This window comes from Ammospiza caudacuta, chromosome 3 (assembly GCF_027887145.1).
Source record: "Ammospiza caudacuta isolate bAmmCau1 chromosome 3, bAmmCau1.pri, whole genome shotgun sequence".
NCBI lineage: Eukaryota > Metazoa > Chordata > Aves > Passeriformes > Passerellidae > Ammospiza > Ammospiza caudacuta.
The window spans coordinates 67,317,461-67,339,529 of NC_080595.1; the positions used below are offsets into that span (position 1 = coordinate 67,317,461).

General features: G+C 39.4%; 1 protein-coding gene across 1 annotated transcript; it reads right to left on the minus strand.

Annotated features, from left to right (window-relative positions):
* Window positions 1-6,517: 6,517 nt before the first annotated feature.
* GJA1 (gap junction protein alpha 1) lies at window positions 6,518-15,850 on the minus strand. Its single transcript, XM_058800948.1, has 2 exons — window positions 15,617-15,850; window positions 6,518-9,606 (listed from the first exon to the last, which is right to left on the minus strand). The coding sequence occupies exon 2, from the start codon at window positions 9,588-9,590 to the stop codon at window positions 8,445-8,447; it is 1,146 nt and encodes a 381-aa protein (XP_058656931.1). The 5' UTR covers window positions 9,591-9,606; window positions 15,617-15,850; the 3' UTR covers window positions 6,518-8,444.
* Between the last annotated feature and the right edge of the window lie 6,219 nt (window positions 15,851-22,069).

A 22,069-nucleotide genomic window follows, 5' to 3' on the forward strand; every position in this document is an offset into this window, starting at 1 on the left:
GTCTCAAGATTATTCTTCATTTGACCATTAATATATACTATGATGTAAAATTGTGTCCTTTTGTCCTATGAAATCTTCCATAAGAAAAATTTATTTGGAAAGGGCAAATAAATACAAAAATGATCTGGTTCTCTGTATTCTTTTTCTCACCAGTTTGAATGGATTCTTACTGCTTTTCTTTTCTTCTCTTTTCTTAAAGGTGTAGTTTTGAAAAGGCTGATTACAAATTTATGTTGGGATGATAATCTCCAGAAAATGCCAAGTTCATTTAAAGAGCAAACTCCCTGACATTGGCAAGGACACCTGTTGTAAGCTCATTGGAAATACTTGAAAAAATACTATGATATTAAAATTGTATTTTTCAATTACCAATGGCAAACTCTAGATAAATTGTGCAGTCTCACTGAACTTTGTAAAAATCTATTTAATGCTATATTTATTGTGTCTGCATCCCTTCTGGATTCATCAAATCAAAACTTTTTAAATTAAAAAAATGGATATATTCTAGTTGAATATATGAATATATATATGAAAATGAAGATTCCATGCAATGAGATAATCTACCTGTGATCTTCTGCCAGCTTGACTGAGACATAGTTCAAGGTAAAATGTGTTTAGAATGTGTTTAGAGATCTGAAGTAGTAGATTACCAGCAAAGAAAACATTCCTGTTTCCTTATCATAGGGAGACTGGCTTCCTGCTGGTTGTGGATCCTCCTCCTGTGTGAAGTACTAAAATATACTTGTTCAGCATTTTAATTTTTTTAGCCGTGATATGGAGGTTATGTATGGTCTCTGTGACAGCCCAGATTCCCTCTTTGACTCTCACAGTGGGTACTACTGGGGCTCATGCAGTGTTGTCAGTGATGACTCCATAGCAAACTAATTACACAGGGTTCTCAAAGTGCTTTGAAGATGAAAGGCACTGTATCAGTGCAACTCCAGGTATGATTATTATTATTGTTTATATAGCATACATAACCAGTAGTGGGAGCCTAGATTTGAGTCCCTTTAGGACTAAGGTGGGAGGAAGATTTGGACAAACTCCATGTCCTGACACTTTCACTGCACCTGGTTAAAGTAGATAACTAGAATTCTGAGTTCCTCTGCTATGTTGCTTAATTGTAAAATAGAATGAAAAAGAAAGTGATTGAAGCAAATGTGGGTTCCTATGAGCTCAGATACAAAATTACTTCCTAAACTGTCAGGAAAACCTATAGAAGTTAGCATTCATTCTCAATAAATGAAATAGGAGATACAACAGCTTGTTGTTTAATAGATATTTATTGGAGCAGGTTCTTCTAAGGTATTTGAGTGGTTCCCAGCACATGACATAAGGAAGAAAAATAATCATATGGAAAGCTTTTTTAGTATAACAGAATAAATACCTGTGGCATAAGTGATACAGAAAAGGAGTGGATGGTGGGAGAAGATGGCTGCATGGGAGGAGTGAAGACTATAGAGATTAAGAGAATGGTACAGCACACAGTTTAAGCCTCTGTCAGAAAGCAGAAATCCTTTCACACCTTTGCAGCTTGACTTTTCAGGACAAGGAAGGATGATTGACAAACTTGCCTGGATTCTATAGGAAATCCTATGGGAAACAATCCAGACTCCCTTTCTCCACTCACACACCCTTTGCCATCACCAGTTACCCTAGCATCGAGGGATTGAGCACTATAGTCCATTTAAAGTCCACAGAGCTGGAACAACCAAAACGGAACCAGAAGAAATTCCTCAGAGATTATCCTAGACCTCAGCAAGTTACACAGGCTCATGGACTCACGGTGCGATCCTCTGTGTACTCCAAAGGAAAACCTTACAGGGACTTGAATAAAAGAAGGAACTAAGCGAAGCTCAGAGAAGGGTTTTCATCTCACATCACTCAACAGAAACTCCTTGTCCTCAACAGAAGTATGCTAGGTCAGGCCAGGTAGGATTCCTGCCTGAGTAATACTTCTTTGCCTCCACACACAAAACCCAGGTGGCAATCTTACAGTTGGCTATATATTCAGCTTTGAAACAACTATGACGAGTCTCCCAAATATATGGCAGAGTACTCCCAGTGAAACACTTTGAAGTAGTGATGCATAGATAATTTTGAATATTCCCCTTTGAATAGGGAAATTCAAAGTGTAAGCAGAGACTGTGTTTTGAAGAAGCCTTCCTGTGGAGGATGTCCTATTATATGTAAATACTACCGAGAATAGCATGCAAATATGGTCATTAGGGAAGGTCTGAATTTTTCCAGAGCAACTTCAATTTTGAGCCAAGGTACTTCAGCCTTCAAAGGCAACAAACTCCGTGACTCAGCAGAAGCTGAGACTGAAAAGGCCTGTTTCAGCAAGGACCAGTGGTTTTCAGATGCTAAAGTATCCAGAGGATTTTCTAATGCCTTAAACTATTTCCCATGCTGCTCTCCTATTGAGAGAAAAAAGAACTTCTACTTATTCCCTGATTGCAATGTTTTGTTATCAACTGTGATTGCATTTATTTATATGTTTGGGGCTGCTTCTGTTTCCCAGTATGGAATTTACACTATGGATGGAAAAAGAAGGAGAGGGAGGATGATGAAAAGACCCCTAGCCAAGCTAAGCTCCCAGAGAAACTGCTCAGTTGCTTGGGATATGAGTAACCTTCTAACAAGGATGAGGAGAGACAAAGATTTCACTCCCCAGCTGCCCAGCCAGAAGGGTTAGATGTATGTTATATATTACCCCACACTCCCTTATGTAAACCTGCAAAAATTTGACATGGACATCATGTAAATGTATTTCATTACATTAACAGAATTCATGTCTCTTTGTAAAAAAATGCAAACCTTTTGACTACTTTTCATAAATTTGCCTCTAGACCAAGTTACAGTAAAAAGACAGTGTGAGGAAATAATATGATTACACATATTAAAGTAGTCACATCCAAGATTTCATAGCTTATACTCATCAGCTTTCCCCCTGCAGTTATATAAATGAAAATTATATGTCATTATATCTCTTTCTTGGTCCAATCTGTTTATGTTTGATGTTGAAAAGAATTTTAACATTGATTTAAATGACTGAAATCCTGGAACTCATGTGAGCATTTTCTGTCAGTTCTAATGGGAAGCATATCACTGTGGTCTAGGCTTGTTTTGAGGAACAATTTAAATGTCTGAACATATTCCCTTTTATACTGGTCTCAGCTCACATGTCTCATTTTGTTGCGCAAATTTCCTCAACGCAGCAGGAGAGACCTTTTTAAGTGATGGGAGAGGCCACAATCCCCAAAAAGCCATTATTTCTCACCAGTGACTGCCTCCCCTGACAGTGTATCACTAACCCAGTACAGGCTGTCCCAGATTGTCTGCCTCCAGCACTCAGCTTCTCCAGCACTTACAAGGAGTCAAGGCAAAACAATCCGTGTAAAAACATGTCTGCCTTTGTCCAAGGTGCTTTTCCATTGTGAATGCCAGAAAGCTGGGAAGCTGGATGCAGCATTTTGGCTACCAGGCAGAAAGAGTGAGGGCAGCCATTTTAGAGGAGTCTGGTTTTACCACATTACTGTCCATCTGGATCTATTTAAACTGTTTATATTCATGGTATCCATTGATAATGCTCAACATGTTTACATCCACATCATCTGTATTGCTTCATAGGGTCTTCGGTAGTGCTCCAGGTTAGGAAGTATTTAAGATAAGTATTCTTTTTTTTTTTTTTTTTTATGTCTAAAATACCTTTTAAATAGGAACAGGAACAAATAAGCTCTTCCTGTTTCAATCTAGTGATGTGCTAGCATCATGTAATTCACATCTGACACACTTTTCCAGTACTGGCAGAGTCTGGGTGTGAATATCCTTGGGCACAGTCAAAAGCACATGATTTAAGCCAGGGAAAGGCAGTCATCATCTTTTCAGAGCTGATTTTGCAGGCCAATGCTTCTGGAGCAATTATGTTAGAATAAGTTAAAATAAAATGGAGGACACTCAAATAGTTTCATGCAACTGAGGCAGATGGTACATCTAGGTAGTGATTTCTCAGACATGACTTAGGTTTCTGACCTTATTGTCTATTTTGACAGTAGAAATAAAAGTAATGTAAGGAGTAGCTCTGTATCATCATCTCTGGATTTTTTCCAGAGAAATCCTCTAAGGGCCATCCTCTCCACCTCTGTCATCTGAGCTCTTTGGCAGATCTAATGCAAATGGCTGGAGAATGGCTGGGGAAGCACAACTTCTCATGAGCAGCATGAGAAGGGAAGACAACTTCAAGGAGATTATGGTAAATCTGACTATTTGGATAATACAGCACATTTAAAAAATGTATGTCAAGCTCAGTAGAATGCTCAATCCTGCTAGGTTTGGATTAGGAGTAAATAGAAAGGAAAAATTCTACAGGAGGAAGATAAATCCTGTTTTCTGTCCTACTTTGTTTAAATTCTTGAAAAGGGAGCAGTGGTAATTATGGAGGAATTACAAGAAGGATTAAAAGTAGTGTTCTGTCTCAGCAGAATAGAAACAGACATGACCAAAACTGGAGGAACTTTTGATCTCACATACTCAGAACTCTGGATTAACCAGTCAAGGTAACTTCAGAACTCCTATATCTGACTTGAAAAACTCTACTCCTTACATCACTATTTTTTTCCTCTGTTTTAATCAATAACAAGCTGTAGAGAAAGTCTGAGGGAAAGGCAGCATGGTGGTAGTGCACAGCTGAGCCAGTGTGCTACTGCTGAGTAGCACAGGAGTGCTGCAGACAGGTGTGGGAGATGTGGTTCTGGACAAGTGACACAAGTGCATTCCTTAAAAATGATGGATTTCAGTGGGTGAGGAAGGTACGATCACATAGTTTGTTCCGGTTCTCAAACTTTTACTGTAGTTTCCACTTTAAATATGGAAATAGAATTTCTAATTTAGGAAATAACCTTCAGTGTGTGTTCACAGTATTTAAAAAGCCTTGAAATTACATGATATGCATATAGATTTTAGGCTGTCTGTAACTTTTCCTTCTAACTTTACTCTTTAAAAACATTTCAAATTGTTGGGATAGGGTGGAAGCCTTAAGACTATTTGCCTTTTTTGCAAAATACTGCTACACAAAACATAAACACAATTTAAAAATAATTAACAGGATGTGAAATTGGGTTTTATGTTTTTAATTACCTTCAGAGATTGTATTTTTGCATCTTTTCCAGTTTGAAATCAATATCTAACATATCCTACAAAGGCTGAGAAGTGTGTGCTAGCATTGTATCACAGCTTATTTTGTGTCATCTGCAGAAAAAGCAAATGCTGCTGCAGGGATGCACTCGGAGAAAGAACCTAAAGAACTAGATGAATGGCATACAAAATTATGATGACTTTGAAGTGTATAATAAATGCCATCCACAGAAATAAATCCAGGTGGGAAAAATAGCCTCTAGGATGTCTGTACTCTACACATGTACATACATGCATTACACCAAAAAAAAAAAAAAATCACTCAGAGAGCCTTGGTATTGAAGCACTAAATTATTTCAGTTGTCCAAGAAGCCCCATGGGACATACCTGACATTCAGCCTGTCTAGGAGACACTACATTTTATCTCAGGATGAGCCCTTCTCTGAATGCTTTGGTGTCCACCTTTCCAAGGGCATGATCCTTATAAAATGCTTGGAATGCCCTCCCATTTGTGCAGATGAACTAGGACAACCCAGCTTGAATATGACTCATTGTTATTATTTAAAGAAAACTTCAAGGAGTCATTCCTTGTGCTGGTACTTTTGTAGTATCTCTCAAAGCTATAAATCCACTACCACTGCCTTGATTTTTTACCCATTTTTACTAATAAAAAGGGGAAGAATTTGGACTTAAAATAACAAGTAAATTTGAAAGTAAAACCTTTTATGATAATCACAGGAATATTATATTTTCATTTTTCAAATAAAGGAAAGAGTTGAACAACCTTACATCTACAGTCCAATCCTGAAAAGCCAAGCACTGTATGACTTTATCAGTAATGGAAACATAAGGGGTGAAGCAGGAGAAGCAATGTGCAAAATCCCAGCCTTATCAAAATCGGTACCTTTCTCCTAATGAGCTTGAAGGAATGAGGTTTAAATTTTAGAAATTGAAACTGACTCTCACTTGAGCAATCTGATGACGTGTAAACTGGATGCAATGATTTCATAATGTTAAATCTAAACCACATATAAAAATTGCTTGAGAAATTATGCGACAATCTTTTAGGACTGTCATTTTTATAATAGTTTGCAAATAAATATACATTTTTTGAGACTCCTAGCAAGATTTCTTCATACTGAACATTACTTAGTTTCAGGAGTGGTGGAGAAAATGCTTGTTTTTCCAGTTGTTGTGAGGGTGTCTGAACATGGTCCTGTGGAATTTCAGTTCAAAGCAAACCCAGATGGATTAAATAAATGAAGCCTCTGAAATGCAGAGTGACTGGGGAAAAATGAACACAGGAGGAATGAGTTTGGATTATCAGACTGAAACTAAAGATATCTATGGACATATGAAACAGTAAAAGACAATTAGAAAATGTATTTATACTAAATTAAAACTTTATTGACTAATGTTCTCCAGACAACATGATCTGACAAACTATGGTTGCATACATGCAATGAAGTTGAAGACAACAGTAGTTTAACATGGAATGTCAAACAAATTAATATAATGTATTAAATGAAACAATTTATCTGTGTTGCTGCAAAATGAAACCAAGTTATGTATTTCCTTGGTCAATCTGTGTTCAGCTAAGAGGCTATGCATTTGAAGAAACTGGTAGATTTCTTTAGCATATATTTCAAATAAATTAGCTAGAATTGTACTCTTTAAAAATCCTTTCAACTTCACTTGCATTTCAAACATAATCTAACTGTAAACACTAAAGTTGCTAGAGCCATCTAGAAAGACCTAACTGTCAAACTCAGTGGACATTGCAGTTCAGTAAATGTGAATATTTAGAACAAGAAAAATACCAGTTACTGCAAAAGCCATTTAGGCATATTTTATTATTAATCCAGCACAAAGCACTTCTTCTAAGTTTCTCACATAAAAGACTAAAGCTTGCTTACAGTACTACATCTTCTATCATTCAAGCATCATTATTACCTATCAGGGAGATTGGCTAGATGACCTAATGGGTCTTTTCCACCCCTAACTTCTACAAAAGAAAATCATTCATGCCAGCAAGAACATGGTTCGCTACATCTTGGGCTTGATCCTGCAGATTTGTTGAGGCAAAACTCCCAACAACTTGAAAGAGAGATTTTCCAGAGCAAGACATCCAGGATTAGGCCCTTTAGATTTATTTATTTTTATTTTTAAAAGAGCATCCATTTAGGATACATGGAAAATATTTTATAGAATTAAAAAAATATAACAACGTGTGCTTCACTTACATTGAAGGAACCAGAGAATGTAAACACCATAGTGGCCCAGATCTTCACAACATCCATGAGAAAGTGTCAACTGCAAGTAACCTGTGTGCGTTTATTTCTCAGCCTATGCTTCTGAGGGTGTTTTGTGTATACCTTTACGTCCGCATCCACACACATACCTACACCCTTAGTACACATAAAGGTGTGATAAAATTCACTAAAGGCAGCTGCTTGCTTGTCTTGATGCTTAAATCTGCAAGTGGCAGCAAACTGTGTTTCATATAATACTAAAGAGACTCTACACAAGTAGCAGGACACAAGTATTGCTGTGGGCAAGACTGTGTCGTTGCTGGTTCCACGTGTGTGGAGCCATCCCATTTACGCACATCACAAAATACACCTGCATGAAGGGCTGGAAGAGCAGGTGACCAAAGTATTTCTTAGTGGGCCATGCCTGAAATTTGAATTGAACGACTCAAAGACTAAGTTGTCCTCACAGGAGCCTTCCAACAACCCGGGGACCATGTAGGAAAGTTTACCTTCAAAGTGCACTTTCTAAGAATGGAATGTTCTTGACAGGGAAATGATCAGAGGCAATCCTGGACTTTTTTGCATGTTGAATAGGAAAAATGTTTTCATCTTCAGGTAGCACTTCACCCTGACAAATGTGAGTTCAGTTATTATTGGGTTTTAGTATTACGGAAGAATCTTTAGAAACAAACATGATAGTACACACATACACATACACTCAGATATTTACAGCCTTTCAAGAAAAACAGCCCTTTACCTTAGTACTACCTATCTTTTTTCCTTTTTTTTTTTTTTTTAGTATTTAAATTCTTTAAACCAGCTACATTAAATATCAACGTGTACTGTACCACCCCACACCAACCCCACACCCCCCAAAGAACCAGCAAGTATTTTAAAAGTTTGTTTGCTTGTTTTGCTTTTTTTTTTTTCTTTTATGATTGTTAAAATCTCCTGCTTGAGACTGTTAAGTACCACCTCCACTGGAACAAGATCAGCACTGACGGCATCTTCCAATGCACGTCGTTTTGTAGTTGAGCAAGTACTGCATCCAGAAGCTTAGATCTCCAGGTCGTCAGGTCGAGGCCTGCTGCTGGCTCGGCTGCTGGCTCTGCTGGGAGGCCTCTGGTCCACAATGGTGAGGGGCTGCAGCTCATGTCCTGACGCCAGTTTTTTCGTGTTCTGGTGCTCATCGGAGAAGTCGAAGGGCTGGGCGTGCGAGTTGGAGATGGTGCTGCCAGCCTGCCCCATTCTGTTCTGCTCCGCGCTGTAGTTGGCCCAGTTTTGCTCGCTGGCTTGCTTATTGTAGTTACGACAGGAGGAGTTGTTCCTGTCTCCAGTAACAAGCTTGTACCCTGGGGGAGACATGGGAGACAAGGGGGCGGTCGGTGATGAGCAGCCATTGTAATAAGCGTATTTGGGGGAGCCACAGTCCTTGGAAGGGCTCATGGCACCGCTGTGGGAGTAGGGGTCGGTTTTCCCTTTTACACGATCCTTGACACCCTTGAAGAACACGTAAAAAAGCTCAATGATGTTCAAGGCAAGAGACACCAAGGACACCACCAGCATGAAGAGGATGAAGATGGTTTTCTCGGTTGGACGGGAGAGGAAACAGTCCACTCTGTGTGGGCATGGGTCTCGCTCACAGGTGTAGATGGCATTCAGGCTAAACCCGTAAATGTACCACTGTATCAGCAAGAAAGCCACCTCGAAGACAGATTTAAACAGGATGCTGATGATATAAGTACGGAGCAGTCCCCCACGCATCTTCACTTTGCCATGCTCTTCGATCCCATACTTGAATTTCTTAATTTCTATTTGCTTGAGATGCATATCCACATTCACACCATCATTTGCCACTACTTTTAGCTCTTCTTCTCTTTTGTTCAGCTTCTCTTCTTTCCTCATTACGTAGAACACATGTGCCAGGTACAAAAGTGTAGGTACAGACACAAATATGATCTGCAGAACCCAAAAGCGTACATGGGAGATGGGAAAGGACTTGTCATAGCAGACGTTCTCGCAACCAGGCTGCTGAGTGTTACACCGGAATGCAGACTGTTCATCTCCCCAAGCAGATTCAACTGCTGTTCCCAATAGCAAGATTCGGAAAATGAAGAGGACAGACAGCCACACTTTCCCTCCTGCAGTAGAATAGGCTTGAACTTTGTCAAGAAGTTTTCCCAAGGCACTCCAATCACCCATCTTCACAGGATGCTGGCTAAACAAGGACACAAAGGAAAAAAAATAGCAAGGGTTAAGTCACAGCTTTAATACCTTTGACATACTAAATCACTGATCAATGCTAATAGAGCAGTGTGGTCCACTTTGTTGTAATTAATGTATTTTATACAATCTGAAGAGAAACTGGAGTTTAGTAAGTCTGTAGGTGAAGTGGGAAGTCAGGGAAACTAAAAGAAAAAGTAACATCTAATGTCTCAGAGCACAATTGAAAAAGTTCCTAATTCTAATTTCACTCCAGTTTTCAGGAAGGCCCATGATAACCCTCAGTGATCACTGTGGTTGGCTCAGCTTCCTTGATGGCAGTCTCAGTTCCATTACCTACACCTGCCTCAGGTGAAAAACAGATGTGACAGCTGAAGCAGGGTGTGGAATAAGTAGTAGCACTGCCTAAATATCCTGGGAATATATGAAAGATTTCTCAGTTTCAGTAAGGATTGATCATTCACTGTAATTCTTATGTTCACTCTTTCAGATACTAAAAAGGCAAACCACAATATAACCCAAATACAATAGGTTATCTTAGGTTAATATTAGGGTCACATACCTAAAATTCTACCTTTGTAAAATACATGCCATTTTTCCTACACAGCAATATTAAACTGAGCTTCTGCCTGCAACTTCATAGCATGTAGTAGGTTTAAGGATATAGTTCCTAATGATGCCAAGTTTATACTCTAATAAACTTCAGAAGAAGCATTTGCTGTCTAAATTAAGCTTATACATTAGTATTTGCATCACGAAGATCAAAGAAAGCATTATTTACCTACAGTTTTATTAAGGAACAAAAAATTGTAAATACATGAAATACAGCTAAGATCATGTTACTATATTGGAGGAACTGGTTTCCTGTTTATCTGTGATTTGCTTAATTTATTGGAGTTTCAGGTTTGTATTTGCATCTTTTAGTATTTAAATTCCTTCTTTGTCTTGAAAGGAAAAGATTTAGCAGGAAAAAAAGGTAAATATGCTCAGTTTGTAAGGCAACTCCTGGCTTGTAATTTGCATTCCAAGTGTTGAACACTGCAAGTTTTAAGCGTCCTTCCTGACTTGAGTTTTAAAGTGCTCATTTCTGGGACACAGGCAGCTTCTCAGGATATCTGGAAACACACAGGATGACATATACGAAATAAAATAGTTTGTTTGATGTTTTGGATTCCTAAGAAAAAAAAAATTCACTATCAATTTTTACCAACTGGACATAGCAATTTTATTAAAACTTATATTTTTACTTGCCCAACATGAAAAAGCATGAAATCATATGAAATCTGGAACTTAAGGAAAAATAATCATGAGGTTTCCCTTTTAATGTGAATGCTGCTGGGCACAGATATTTGTTCCATGGATGCTGAGTAATCCCTTCCTGGTATTAACAGTTTTGATAATGTCCAAATGATTTCCTCCCCACTGCATCATGGCTATATTCCCTAGTGGAGGTCATTTATAGAATACGTACTTTTTGGATAATTCATAAAATGGGAAATTTTAGCACCAAGGAGACTTGCTTTCAAGAAGCGGTGAGTCACTGGGAACACAAGAGTATAAATCTGGCAAACTCAAACATAACAATAGATGCCAAATAAAAACACACCGTTCCTGCCACCGAGTCTGAGAGAGTAATGGAAGACAGTGTTTAAAGTACTCGCTCTGATAGCTCTGAGATGCCAATTATCTTTGAACCCCTGAAAAATACCCCAGGGCCATTTCCTCTGTCTGCCTTAACAGCTGGCTCAGAAGTTCAGCCACTGCAGCCTGTTGACCCTTCCTCATGTAATTAGCTCTTCTCATGAATGAAGCCCCATCAAAGGATCAGGCCTGATTCAAACTTTTAAAACTGGAAGCCTCTGCCAGGAGGAGCAAACACAGCATGTTTGTCTCTGACACATCCCCTCAGCCATCTTCAGCTTTCATCCTTCCCAGAAAAAGTGAGTTTGTCTTTTTGGGCTGGAGCGGCAGAGAAGGAGTCAGGCAGCGATGTGTGGAGGTCCCTGGGAAGTCTGGAATGAAATGTGACCACGTTCCTCCTCAGGCAGGGATTGTTAAAACAGAGAACAGCCTGTAACCATACAACACGTGAAGTTTGTTTTAAACGCAAGCTATTTGCTCCATGTCCTAGTGCAAGGGGACAGAAGGAGCCTTTTTCAAGTAACAGCTTCTTGATTTAATTAGTCAGCCTTCTAGTGACTAGAAACTATTGGGTTAACAGACTTTCCTCAGACTCCATGTACTTTTTTTACTGTCTAAATGTTATTTCAGATTGAAAGCCTGATTAAGAAAACAGAGGATATGTTATTTCTAGGCAGTTATGTGTTGTTTGTTTTCTAATTACACTCCTCTCTGGTTCATTAGTGCAATATGATTTACTTCAGTTTTGACCTACTTAATCCCACACCTGCAGTATTTGGAGAATTTACTCCCTATTTTTTAATTTGCTTCAGCATGCAAAATTGCTAAGTTTCATTTGTGTCCGCTGGCAATATAAACTCCAGGAGGAAACATTCCATGCTTGAATTACTCATACATAGTTCTGAAAAGCAACTTTTTAAAAAAGAGATCAGTTACATGCTAGCCTTTGCCAGTGATAAAAAAACCCACATCAATTCAAAACATTGTACTGTTAATCAGATAACCTTGTGGTGGCACAAATATATTATTCCTTTTCTTAAGTGGATTCCATTGCTTTATGAAACACAGTACTTTGCTTTGTTGTAGAGAAAATTCATTCATAGGATCTAACTTGTTTACTTTCAGGGCACTGAAAGACCAGTTTTATTAACCGATTACAAATCTGTTTACCAGGTATAAAAAGAGGTTTTGTATCAAACAGGTACTTAAGTATTCTAGCTTTGTAATTAGCTTGAAATGGTTGGCAGACAACCTTTAAAAATAGCTCTCTAGCTTTCTAGACTTTAGCTTGTTTTAACACTTCCAAATAACTTAAAGGAGTCCACTGAATGACACAGGCTGGCCTATTCAATTCATACAAACTCATTACTTCAGGAGTTTAAGGATATGGCTGATGATGAGTACGTGCATTTCATGAGTTCCTACTGATTAATACTTTACAGGATCATAACCTTCTCTGAGGCAGACTAATGCTGGCCGAGTATTAAAATCCAGCAGTCTTTAAAAGATGGATTTCTTCCAGGTCCTACTGTGTGTGGGTAAAGGCAGGGAAAAAATCCATAGAGCAGCAGGAGATCTGACAGCATTCATCTGCACGGGTTTAGGATGACCACATATATAAGACATTTGATTTGTAAGCCACAATTAAGAAATTCTAGAACTGTTTTTTATGAGCGGCATTCATCATGTCATCTGGTTCATATTTTCCAAGGAGAATAATGCAAACTCAGTGCTGTGGTAATGTCCTAGGTCTGACTACAGTGTTAGAAGGTCACATGCCAGTGGACGGAAGAGCAGCAAGGGTTAGAGTGGGTTCTAAAGTGGAATTGTGCAGTTGAAGTAATTGGAAGGCCAAAACAGGCCAAAGCTTCATATTTCCAACTTTTTCTGTCTTTGTATTTGTGCTCACACACACCTAGACAACAAAAGAGAAAGCTCTGGACCCCAAATATAAATCAGCTTGAGCATTTCCAAAAAGTAACATGAATCACAGAGAAAGACTATACAACTCATTGGGTTTGGACCTGCTGGAACAGGGAAGGCTACCTTTCCAAAATCTTATAAAAATAAGCAAATGCCTTGCAGACATTCCCTTGGGAAGGTATAGTTCATATATAGGTCTGCAGATGAGCTTCAGTTTGTTTCATCCACAGGACAAAGATTACGCACAAAATGGTTGCAGTAACTAGAATTTAGTGTGTCACAACTGTGGTTTTACCTTTGTCTGCCAGTACTGCTGGTGGTCAGTCACTACCAGATCTACCTCACAGCCTCTGCCTTTCCCATCTTGTGCCCTCCACACCTAATTTAATTTTAAAGCATATTTGCACAGGCAACTGTAAGCACTTTCTTAGATGTTCCCTAGTTGTACCAGTCAGGTTTATCCTCTGTGTTAATGTTTAGATTCATCCCTCTCCTGACTCACTTTGTAATTAAGGTAAGGAATGCTGAATTCCCTGAGGGTGCCTTAGGCCCTCTGATGCTCCTGCTTGAGAATCTAGAAATCTGGATGTCCAAGTACATAAATGGCACAAACAACAGTCCAGGTGCCTCTACAGGAGACAAATTCAGTGAGTAACCTGGGAAAGAGATACCAAAGATTGGGGGGAAAGAAAGCAATGCATCTAATGAAACAGATGCATTGCTCAATGTCCTCTAACCTTCCCCATACCCACAGGAATCCTTGGCCCTGGTTCATTGCAGAGGCAGATAAAATTAGTCTCTTGGGCTTGCATAATATGAGACCTGAGATAACTTTAGACTGTTGAATCTGTCTGCACTCTTGTGTGTATAAGCATTCAGCTTTATGTTGCAAATCAAATCCCTTGTCTCCATCCCTGTCTTCCCTCTCCTGATCCCAGCCTGCCCCTTGCCTTTCTGCCATTCGAGTGCTTGTTAGGTATCGTGGGTCAGTGCCAGTGTTTGGCTTTGAAGTTTCTGAAGGAAACACTTCAGTAAACATCCCAAAGACTAGAGGCTTAAATTCTGCCGCGTAGTGTGCTGTCCAGATGTTAAAAATGGCAGGATGAAAGCTTCACGCAAGTCTTCTAACTCGCTCCCTATGCGCACACACACACACAATCGCGCGCACACATTGGGACAGACGTCAGGCAAAAGGTGTCCATATCCCATTGTTGTGCTCATTGCCAGGGTTTTTGTCATAAGAATCACGTAAAAAAATGAAATCCTCAGAGGAAATATGCTGCTCCATGAGGCTTGCTGGTTATCTCAAGGCAAAATATGAGGACACATATAAGCACACAATATCCTTGTTCGTGCGTTACTCGATAAGATAGACTCTCTGCTTTGTCTGTCTTTCAGCTGAAGGCTCTTTTTTCTCCTTCCTCGTGCTGCTTTTTAAATACTGGCGAGCAGCAGGCAACAACTGCTACGAGGAATCACTCCAAGTCTCGCAACATGAAAAGGTTTTGAGTTCTCCAAGAGATGCTGCTCAAGTATTTTTTCATCTGCCTTTTCACAATTAAGTCTTTGAGGTATTACACAGGGAATGTGTCATATGTGGGTTATGTACAGTCCTTCCTAGACAACTTTCATTTATATCTACCCAAGACTTTCACAGACATTGCCAATGTGGTAAGGCATATCATGATATCCCACATTCCTCCTCTAAAATCCCTCACTGAGGTTGCTAAAACAGAGTAACTATATACAAACCAGGTTAAAAATCCATAACCCGGTGTCTGGATTTTATCACATCTATTTTAAAAGAAAAGGAGAAAAAAACTTATCAGGAAGACCACGTGAAAGTCACCACTTCAGTAGCTGCAGCATTTAACAAGGCATCTAATTAAGGCGCTTGCTCTGCTCAAACTATCAGGCATCAATCAGGATTTCCATATGAAAGCAAAACGTGTGGGGAAGGAATGGGACGCATCCAAGGCAAGGTCTCCCTGTTGCTAACTTCTGATGCAATTTCGGTACAGCAGAGGAGAGTGAAGCACACCTCGGCTTTTTCTTTAAAAGAGCTGAGATAGCCCGAGAGGCAGTGGAGGGGAGAGATCGCCTGTGGCAGCAACAAATCTGCTCAGCCCGGCGCTCACAACTTCGCCGCAGTTCCTCCTCCGGCCGAACAAGGTTACAAGTTGTAAAAGTGTAGCACTTCTGGAAATGTATAGAAATGTGACAAAAGAAAGCAAAGCATTCCTCCAAGCTGGAACTGAGCGCTTAAAGAGAATCTGCGCTGTTTAGAGATGTGTGTTTTTAAACAAGTTCAACCCTCAACGCAATAACACAGAGTTCTTAGGGCGCAGGGGAAAAAAAGAAGAAAAAAGAAATGTTTTCAGAAAAACAAAAAAGGATAGACAAAATGATGAAAAAGTGAAAGAGGAAAACTTTCAACTTACCCTTGCTGATCAGCAGTGAAAATGGATCAGAGCACTTCTTTGGAGGGTTAAACTAAAATGGAAGAGCACGCTCAGGCACTCAGACCTGTCTATTTAAACTTTAAAAGTCTACTGCTGTTTTGTATTTTTCATCCTTCCTTCCCCACTAATGAAAGAAAAGTGCTGATACCTCGTAAAAGTTTTTTCTAACTTGGAACACTGGGAGAGCTTTTAACAAGTTTTCAAGCCTCTGACTGTGCGAGAGGAGGGGAGAGGGGAGGGGAGAGCCCAGGAGGAGGGGCGCTCTGCGGGCGGAGAGCTCCGAGCTGGGGGAGGAGGAGGAGGGACGGGATTGAAGGCACAGCAAAAAACCAGCCTGCGGAAAGCCTGAGAGCATGGCAGCCCACTCTTGCTGATGTAACAAAATAAATGCACGGGCAGTCAGCAGCCGCTCCACAGCCCCCGGTCACTGGGGCACCTGGGCGGCGCGGTGACCGCATCTGGGCTCGCCGGACACAGATGCCACAAAGCTGGCTCTCTGGTGTGCGCCAGGGGTTTCACTGCAGGGAAAGGCAGAAATGCAGGGAAAGGCAGAAATGCAGGGAAGGGCATTCATGAGTAACCAGCGTGGACATTCTGGATGCGGGAATTGCATCTCCTAGCCACCACTCAGGAGAGGAAGCCCTCCCAAGCCCTCTACTTTTTTGTTGCGAACACAGCCTTGTTTACCGAGGTCAATTTCCTTTACGTGCACACATGAAAGCACACACCAAGAGCAGCGTGTTTGTTTCCACGGAAGATACACATCACATATTTTTTAACGATTATTTGTGTGTGCACGTGTCTGTCCCACGGGAGAAATTAAGAAATTATCTCACATTCCAGGATATTCTTTCCAGGAAAATTCAGAATCAGGCTTCAATAGTGAGACATGTTCTTGATAATTTTTGAACATATTTTATAGAATAAAAACATCCTTCAAAATTTATCTGTGCAATTGGAACAAAACTAATTTGGCTTTGCTCCTGGCAAGACCCTGGTTAAATGCTCCTTAAAAAATGCCTTGTCTCTTGCAGAACAGAAATTAATTTATTTCTTTATTTTAAGCTCCTCACACATGGAGTTCAAAAGGCATTAGGAATTGGGCTTGTACTTGTTCATGTCCTGGAGCAGCTCCATGGGACTTAAGAGCTTCTTTAGAAGTGTCCTGGTCAGAGACTTCTCTGAGAAGTTTCACACTTTGGGTTGTACCAGAATCACTTGGGTTTCAACTCATGTTATTCTCAAGAGTTATTTCTGGGTTCAGTAGCATGGATAAGCATTTTTTGGTCTTTGAAGGGGAGAAGTTCAGTAATGGGTATGGAGCTATTCCTAGATAAATGTCCTCTTTACAGTTTATTTTTTAAATAATGAGTTACATTCTGCAACACAACCTAGATATTACTGCTTATTTTTCACAGCTCTTCCCTACTGTTTTTCACCCAGATCTCTACAGAGAAGAGAAGTAAGACAAGATCTTTGTAGAAATAGACTCAGCAGGGAGCTTCGAAGCGGGGAGCTAAACACACCCATCCTGGTTCTTGCTCTGGAGCAGTTAATAGCAGCCCACAGTGCCTCCTGTTTGACAAAAAGAGATAGCACACTACAGCGCACACCTTTCCCCTTCTTCCAGCTGCAGACAAAGACAACAGGTTTGCTCGGTTTCCTCTCTTTCCTTTCATAGTGGCTGCTAGTTTGTCAGTTTTGACTTTTTTTTTTTTCCTCCTCTTGTTTTTTGTTGTCCAAGCCATAAGGCAGAAAGAAACTTCATGTTTTCTGAAGGTAGTTTTCAGGATATCTTTTCTCATCACATTAAGGGAGAATTGGAGCTTTGTGCCTCACAGACTGTGGGCTCTTCTTCTTGAGAATAGATAAATTGAAATATACAAGCCATAGCATTTCACTGTCTTCATGACTGTGGTATAGACAGTGAGCAGAGTACACGTAGGGCTCCTGTTACTGTCTGTAAAACACTGGTTGTTCTGGAGCAAAGTAAAAAACTCTGTCAATGTGACTATGTGTGTCAATGCTGAGACATTGAGGACATTTTGGATGTTGTGTATGTTGGTCCTGAAAAAAATTGCCCCTTAGGAAAGCAGAATTATGCCAGGAATAAACCCTTGAATTATAACATGCAAGAATACAAAGCTATCATTCCCTGTTGAAGCTGGCAAGATCACAAGATCACAGGGTCCAGCTTGCCTAATCTTGCATTTTCCCATTATCTTCCAGTACAGGCTTTGCAATTTTTCAAACATTGTGGTTTTGAAGGAAGGAAGAAGAAGTTTTCCTCCACATAAATTAAAACTCCCAGCATTTGTGAGAAGCGCAGCAATCTTAAAACCCAGTTTGGAAAGCTAAAATGTGTACATTAGTAACAAGGGAGGAATGGTTTTGTGGCCATATTAAGCATAGGACTTGATTTTGCCATGGTATTATCTATATGCAAAAGGGAAAGTTTTACAAGTCTCCACTGTGATACTGTTTAGAATTAGGAAGGACTATTATCTGCCCCAATAAGAATTACTTGGAAATGTCTCTTAGAGTTTGGAAACATGTCTTCATGATCACATTTTAAAGCCTATTACTAGAACATATCCAGCTTCAGGTGATGCAACAATCTACCATTTCGTGAGGTTACAAGAAATTCTCACATTCATTTGCTTGAAAGGGAACAATTGTTTCAGATGGAACAAATGTCCTCACACACAACCCTTCTTCAGCTGAAACTGTGTTCAACAGAAAAGCAGAGGGGTGTCAGATCTGAGATATTTTCAAATCTGTCCATAATTATGGACTAACAGAGGGGTAAGAAGATCACAGTTACGTTTGAAGCCTTGCATTGTAGAAGACAGATTCTTTTTACATTAGAAAAAGAAACATTTTGGGACATTGAACTGTCTGGGAACTCTCTTGCCATCCATTGATGTTGTGCCTTTTGGAGCAAAGAGCACTGTCTCGGCAGTGCAAGGACCCCAGAACCTGTTTGCCTTTGTTTTGGCAGGCTGCAGCACAATCTGTGAGGGCACAGTTGCACCTCAACCCAGGTGAAGCGCTGGAGCGCAGGCTCTGCCAAGTGCACCTCTGAGGCTGAACCTCAGGATGACTTCCACAGAGCTTCTCTCCACTCTCTGCTGAATCCTCAGCTAAATCAGCAAAATAGTTCAGAGCCCACACTGCCCACTGCTGCTGCTTTTCATGCAGACTTACCAAAGGGAACCAAAATTTGGATTATTTAGTATTTTCAGCTTTTGGCACATATTCATGCTTAATACAGAATTCACTCCACTGTTTTCTTTGTAATTATTACCCTAACACAAGTGAAACATTTCATTAAAAACCCCTTTTTTCCCTCATATTTCTTCTAAATAATCCCTCAATAATTTTTGAGAACGTGATTCACTAGAAAAGCCCGAGTGAATGTTTCATTTGGAAGGCTCTATCCAGTCCTCTGACCATCACCAAACCTCCCAGGGATACCAGTGGGGTTCATGGTCTACTTCCAGTTAAGCATGTCTGTAGTTTGTGGAGCTCTTAAAATGAATCACATGGCTTCACTTGTTTTCAATTTGCTTGCAAAATTCACTTCCCAGTACTTCCATGCATGGCACTGTCCTTGTCCTGTGCATTTTGGGAGAGGAATCCACAGACCAAGTAACATGAGCTAAATATACAGTACATTAAGAGATTAATATACACAGGCAGTTCAGATTTTCTTGCTTTCAAGGTAGTTGTGCAGTCACCCACATCTCAGGATAGAGCAAAAGCTTTGGCAGGTTTTCACTGATATCCCTTCTGACACATTTGGCTCTGAAGACAAACTTGTGAGAGCACACTGATACACTCAGCATGTCCTTGAGTCTGCAAAGCACAGCCATATCCACCCCCTGCCCCATGTTTCAAAGGGTCACTGCTTGTTCAAAACAGAGAGTTAAAAGCAATTGTCATCCTTCAGGGTGGTATCTGGTCCCACTTGGGTGGCACAGCACATAGCCTATAAGAATATTTTCTTATAATAATTTTAAGGATAGTAATAGTAAAAGCAGGATAATCACAAGACTGGCCTGCTAGTGAATTCACCTTCCATTGCTTGTTGAAACTGGTCTCTCAGATTACTTTAATTCAAAGCTAGATATTCCCCAAGGGAAAAGGAGCCTTTGTCAGCATAAGAGAGATTCTGCTCTTACTGCCAGCAAAAGAAAATAATTGCTATTGGAAAAGAGACCCTTCTGGAAAAAACAGCAGACTGAAGCAACTAAAATGAAAGTGGGAAGTTCTCTATGACAGATGCCATTGCATCAGAGCCCACCCTAGAGAACCGTCACCATTCTCTGGAAATACATTGCACTGTTGTACAGTCATCTGTCTACAATCTCTGAGTGTTTTATAAATATCATCATAGAATAAGTTAGGTTATAGTAGCTTCTTTGGAAAGTTTGTAATGGAGAATATCAGCAACTCTTCTGAGTCACAGACAGCTCATGGGTCAACCAGAATAAGAAGCAAAATTTCTTAAGAACAGGGTCCATCCTTTAAGACCCAAATTATTCTGCTTTGTTCTCTAGTTGTATTTTGGAACATCAGCTAGCAGGACAAACAACTAAGTGTGAGTTTCTTTTTAAAATTTATGAGGACCACAGAGAAGGAAAAGAAAGTGCTCAAAACTTGGGGTGCCTGTTTCCTTTCTGTTCTTTGTGCTTGTCACTTCATACCACTAAGGTCTCACCACAGCTTCATGGAGATACCCAGCTTGCTCACTTTCACTTGCTACATGTAGAAATATGAATTCACTTCTGTGTCACTGACAACGAAAGGGAGAAGGACAATACACGAAGGTTCAGATGCTCTTCAGCTGTGCCAAGAAACTTCTAAACCTTATTGAAGACAGCTTAAACACCAGAAAAGTGGGTCTGAAAAGGATTTATCCAAGGTCGTTACTGATTCCAATCAATACATTCTCTGAACTAGTTGGCCCTCCAGAAAGACATTAGAAAAGTATTGAAACAAAGATTGAACTATGAGTTCACAGATCCTTATGAATTTGGCTCCACCTTCTGTACACAGTGAAAATAAACATGAATTATATTGGATCTTGAATGCCAGGTAATATCTTTCTGTTCATTTTATTTTTCATTTCACATTAAAAATCCAGCAGTGAGATGGTTTTTCAGTATTTTGTGAGCTTTTGTTTCTCTCTGTTGATGATGGTGAGGATTCCAATGCCTTTGGTCCCAAAGGATGGGAGATTTTAAAAACAAATATGGCCTTTCATGTTTCCAAACCATAGAGTAGCAGTGTGAAAGTAACATTGTCTTTCACAAAACTGTCTTTAAATTCTTCTTCTGGAGGTCTGGGAATGATGGAATTTATTAACAATTAAATAAAAGAAAATTTCAGGATATGTATTGGCATTGTCTGCTACTTAGTCTAATGGGTAATCTCACAGAAGACAATACATTTGCACACATAAAGTAATATCCAACAATATAAATAAAGGTTGTACAACCAAATTACAAAATAACAATCTTCACAAACGAAAGAAAACCAGAGTAGGAAAGTTCCCAAAATTACTACCCAGCTGAAAATATTTCTGTAACTTTATTGACAAAAAAATTTGTTATTATTAAAAAAAAATAAATTGATGTGCAAAAATCATTGGGCTTTGGATGTTTAGAATAAGTGAGCTTATTAAGTTATTGGATGTTTAGAATAAGTGATCTTATAAGCTTGTTAAGCTTATAAATTTTGACATAATTCTAATACTTTTTATCCAGGATTTACGAACAGCAACTGCTTTCCTATGGAAGTCTTAGAACTCTTGGAGAGATTGATGAGTTTTCCACATGTGGCTGAACTGCGGGACAGAAAGTTTGGCTACTTTCAGAGGAGAAAAGAGGAAATGGGTGAGCTCCCTTCCCCTCAAGAAACCATGCCTTTTAAATCCTGTTCTCAGAATACCCTTGAGTTTTATTTAATTTTGATTTTTGGTCCTATTTAAATAATTCCAGATTCACTCACCATTTGAGTGAATTTATTAGTGTGAGGCACCGTGTTTTACTAAGAGAACAATATTGTTACATTTATCTAGGCAATATCATCGGTTGCAGTGAATTAAACTGAGCAGCTTCAATATTTAAATGAGCATTGAAATCTAACTAAATGGACTTTTTATCTAGAATATCAAAATAAACATTTTTTATTGCTAGTCTACACATTGATATTTAGGAAAAATAAAGTCCCCTTTTAATCAATTCCTACAGAGAAAGAAACTAGAATCAAAATTTTATAGGCTCTCCTATTATGTCATGCATTAAAATAAAGCGTGTTAATTATAATTGTAATGTACATTATCATTTTAACTGTTTGGCTTTTTTTGAATTCTTCACAAGATTCAAGAATGCTTTTGGGAAGCCTTTTCCTGTAGATACAATTATG